Source organism: Acanthochromis polyacanthus, chromosome 22 (genome assembly GCF_021347895.1).
Source record: "Acanthochromis polyacanthus isolate Apoly-LR-REF ecotype Palm Island chromosome 22, KAUST_Apoly_ChrSc, whole genome shotgun sequence".
In the NCBI taxonomy this organism is placed as follows: domain Eukaryota; kingdom Metazoa; phylum Chordata; class Actinopteri; family Pomacentridae; genus Acanthochromis; species Acanthochromis polyacanthus.
The window spans coordinates 28,067,533-28,072,206 of record NC_067134.1 but is presented as its reverse complement, the minus strand read 5'-3'; the positions used below and the strand labels follow the sequence as shown (position 1 = coordinate 28,072,206).

General features: G+C 40.4%; 1 protein-coding gene across 1 annotated transcript; it reads left to right on the top strand.

The window, feature by feature from the left end:
* The first annotated feature begins 214 nt into the window (after window positions 1-214).
* cldn10a (claudin 10a) lies at window positions 215-4,621 on the top strand. Its single transcript, XM_051943445.1, has 5 exons — window positions 215-1,108; window positions 2,282-2,443; window positions 2,534-2,615; window positions 2,685-2,789; window positions 3,963-4,621. Exons 1-5 carry the CDS (start codon window positions 889-891, stop codon window positions 4,090-4,092), a joined length of 699 nt encoding a protein of 232 aa, XP_051799405.1. The 5' UTR covers window positions 215-888; the 3' UTR covers window positions 4,093-4,621.
* The last annotated feature ends 53 nt before the right edge of the window (window positions 4,622-4,674 follow it).

Genomic DNA, 4,674 nt, shown 5'->3' with positions numbered 1-4,674 from the left:
CTTCTCCCCACTCCCTTTCGAGCTTTTTGTTTTTCTTTTTTGTGTGGGATTTCTTCTTTTTTTTTTTTTTTCTTTTTTTTTCTTTTTGTATAACATGTTTGATATGTTTATGCTGATCAAAGAAATTGTATCAACACATCTTGAAATAGTAGAAAAACTGCCAAAGTACTGTTCACAACACGTATAAACTTTACCTTGTAAAAGCTCGAAATAAACTCAAAAAAAAAACTCAATGTTCTTAAGAAACATTTTGAACATTTCTTTTTTTTCCACCTAAAAATGTTCAAAGATTTCCCAGAAATGTTGAAAATGTGGACATCAGAAGTTTCCCTGTGAAAATATTTCTTTTTCTCCACATTTTCAAACTTTAAAACGGGTCGGTTTGACCTGCGGGATGACACGAGGGTTCATTTTAGGATTGAAAACTGAGATCAAACTTCGTGTACAGGACTGTAATCAGCTGCTACAAACTGAAACCTTTTTGAACTGAGCTACAGTGAACATCAGCACCAAACCCTTCATTCCTTCATCCTGTCCATCAGACTTCTCCTCTATCTCTGCTCCTCATCTTGTGGAGAGAGACTTTTCAGATCCTTTCAATTAAAGACTTCCTCCTGCTGCAGACCCTGAACACACCGTGTGGAGTGATGTCTTGTGTGTGCACCTGACACCCAGCCGACCACCGCTGACCGTCATCGGTGAATGGTGTGTCTTTGAGAGCTCTGCTTCCCAGACGTGGACGTTTGAACACTGAGCAGGTGAAGCAGAGGCTAAACTCTGCAGACCTGCCAACGCTGACGCACCTGCCTGTCCTGGACCGACCCTCCCACCTCCTGACGGAAAGATCTGTCCTCCGTCCCATTCCAGACCTCCGAGCCTCAAGGGAGAATGGGCAACATGGCAACAGAGATCGTAGCGTTCCTCCTGACCGTCTCCGGGTGGATCCTGGTGTCGTCCACTCTGCCGACAGACTACTGGAAGGTGTCCTCTGTGGATGGGACGGTCATCACCACGGCCACCTTCTGGTCCAACCTGTGGAAAACGTGTGTGACCGATTCCACCGGCGTGTCCAACTGCAAGGACTTTCCATCGATGCTGGCTCTGGACGGTGAGTGTGATGTGTGAGACAGGAGGATGTTGACGGTGTGTTTCTGAGGATTCGTGCACCTGTTGTTCTTGGATGAATGACCACCATTGTAAAAAAAATAAATGCATTTGGAACTTGATATTTCCTCCTCTGACTCTGGCTTCAGGCCACAAACAACCACCACATTAAAGCTAAAGGCCAGGAAAGACGCATTTTAGGAAAAGAGCTCCTAATGTGTCCCAATGAAGCAATCTGAGAAAGTCACACAGTCAGAGGTCGCTTCCCTTCACCGGTTTGTCACGGAGGAGACGGCACCAGTCCTCAGCTGTTGTTTTCCTCCTGATCTTTGGTTTGAAGCAGCAGTTTTCATTTTGGAGGTCGGAACCCTGAAAAGACAACTCTGAGGTGTAAAACTCGAGGGTTCTGTTGAGCTCACCAGCAGCAAATACGCAGCAAGGTCAGATTTTCTGATCTAAAACAGATCTGAGGCAAATTTGCAGTCGATATACTGGACTTATTCTGTGGAAAACTGCTGATTTTCAATTCAACTTTCTGCTCAACTTTAACCAACGTTGAGCAACTTTGACTGACAGAGCAACTTTAATATAGAGCAACTTCAACCCCTTACAGCAACTTTAATATAGAGCAACTTTAGCTAATCTAGCGCAACTTCAACTCCTTTAGAGCAACTTTAACTAATATAGAGCAACTTCAATTCATGAGCACGACCATTCAAACGTTTATGGTCACTTAGAAATGTCCTTTTTTTGTAAGAAAGGCAGTTTTTTTTCAATGAAGATAGCATTAAATGAATGATAAATCCAGTGTAGACATAGTTAATGTGGTAAATGACTATTCTATCTGGAAATGTTTAATGGAATATCTCCATAGGGGTACAGAGGAACATTTCCAGCAACCATCACTCCTGTGTTCTAATGCTACATTGTGTTAGCTAACGGTGTTGAAAGGCTCATTGATGGTTAGAAAACCCTTGTACAGTTATGTTAGCACATGGATAGAAGTGGGAGTTTTCATGGAAAATAAAAAGTATAACTGCATGTTGTCAGGAAGTCACCGTTCCATCTAGAATATTGGATTTTTCACCTCTTCGGGCGTCAGACGTTCTACAGAATGAACCACTGCTCTCGTTAAAGGCCAAACAGTCGGTTTAAAGCTCTCTGACGTCTCCTCTAGCCTACATCCAGGTGTGTCGGGGGCTGATGATTGCTGCCGTCTGTCTGGGTTTCTTCGGCGCTGTCCTGGCCTTAGTAGGAATGAAGTGCACAAAGATAGGAGGCTCAGAGACCACCAAGGCCCGTCTGACCGTGCTGTCGGGCTTCCACTTCATCCTCTGTGGTAACGTTGAGCTGCATGTTGGGACTTTAGGTCTCATTGTGGGATGAATTTCTCTTGTTGTGAGGTAGAAACGTTTGTTCTGATCCACAGGCTTCTGCTGCTTGACTGCCTGCTCCATTTACGCTCACAGGATCACCACGGACTTCTTCGACCCGCTCTTTGTTGCTCAGAAGTAAGTATTTGGGATTAAAAGCAGATTGAGACTAAAGAAAGTGCAGCCATGGGTGTGGTTTCTCTGCAGGTTTGAGCTGGGGGCGGCTCTCTTCATCGGCTGGGCTGGATCCGTGCTCTGCATCTTAGGAGGCCTCATCTTCTGCCTCTCCCTGTCCGAAGGCTTCAGCATCAGGCAGGTGATCCCACATCAGTCATCAGCAACAAGGGCCGAGCGCGAATCTGATCTGGATGGACTCTAAACTGCACTGAGCTGCTAACTCCATCAGGCAATTTAAATAATGACTTTAACCGCCATGGAGAGGCCAATCCAGTCCAGAACATGCAATAATCTCTCTCAACATCTTGTCTCATAATTGCTGAACCCACCGGCTAAATTGTACGAGAGTTATTTTGATTAGTTAGCGTGACTGAATGTTTTCTTTGTTACGGTCGCATAAGGAGGAGGTGAAACAAAGTCACCTTGGCTGAGGGCAGATATAGGAAAGGGTGGCATCATTTGGGCAAAGAAAGAAAGAAAGAAAGAAAGAAAGAAAGAAAGAAAGAAGTCAGATAATTCCACGTTTTCCATGAAAACTCCCTGTTATCCATGTGCTAACATAACTGCACAACGGTTTTCTAATCATCAGTCAGCACATTTCTAAGTGACCCCAAACTTTTGAATGATACTGTGATAAAATACAGCAAAATACAGTAAAAATAGAGTACAAATACATTAAAATGGCTGTAAAAATATAAAAATAAATATAGCAAAAAAATATAGCAAAAGATATTAAAATATAAAAATGTAAAAGCAAAAAAATATTAAAATATAAAAAATACAGTAAAATATTGTTTAAAATATAGTAAAAAAAATAAATTAAAATGGCTGTACAAATATAAAACAAAAATATAGCAAAAAAACATTAAAAATTTAAAAATTCCAAAAAAATTCTAAAATATAAAAAATATAGAAAAATACAGTAAAATATTGTAAAAAAAATATAGTGAAAATATTGTAAAAATACAGTAAAAATGTAAAAAAATATATTGTAAAAATACAGTAAAAATATTGTAAAAATATAGTGAAAATTAAAAAAAAACAATAAAAATATCATAAAAATAGAGGAAAAATATAGTACAAATACAGTAAAAATGCAGTAAAAAAACTTAGCAAAATACAGTAAAAATGTAGTAAAAATAAAGTCAAAACATAGCAAAAATACACAAAAACTAAACATGAATAAAAGTGGTAGTTTTCATGGAAACATGGAATTGAATGGTCGTGTATGACGGTGCCTGATTTAAACAGGGATAGTATGAAGTGTTTTTGTTTTTTACGGCTAAACTTCTCGTCTGTTTTCTGCAGGGCTGCGTACTCTTACAGCGGAGCCACGTCATTCGTGACGACACGCAACAAACACGGCAAGCCGACCAACAACCTGCACAAGGAGGCACGAGAGCCGCCGAGGCAGTTTGGAAGAAACGCCTACGTGTGAACCCGGACTCTTTAAACCTGAACTGATGGTGGAATCCATCATAATAGTTTGTGATCTTCAGAAAGACAGCATTCACTTTAAAGTACTGGAAAATCTCCTCTGTGTGACAGTTTACATGTGATTTTAAGTGGCTAAATTCCTCTTTAAATACGACTGCTGCTGTGGTCCTTTCTGTCAATAACAATAATAAATAATAAAAGATAAGCTTGTCGCTCTTTTAGGGCAGGAAATTTGATTTGGCACAAAACAAAGTGTGCGGTCACCTTCAACAGGCCGGCCTTTCCTGTCCACAGAGACACAATTCATCTCTGTTTCATAACTGTGGAGTCAAAGGACAGCTGGACATCAGGACTTAAAGCAGATTTTAAACCCGTTTTCTGACATGTTTGAGGCCAGTGCTCCTGCTCCTGTTATATGAAGAAGATGATATGTTTTAAGAAGGACATGCACTTTTCTACTTTCCTTTTTAAAGGTCACATCTTTTGTTTTCACAGAATTACAGATTCTAGTGGGTTTGTATCATTAGGCATGCTGGAAGCTGTTGAAAAAAACAAACTGTGCATTAAATGAGTCTCTAAAAAT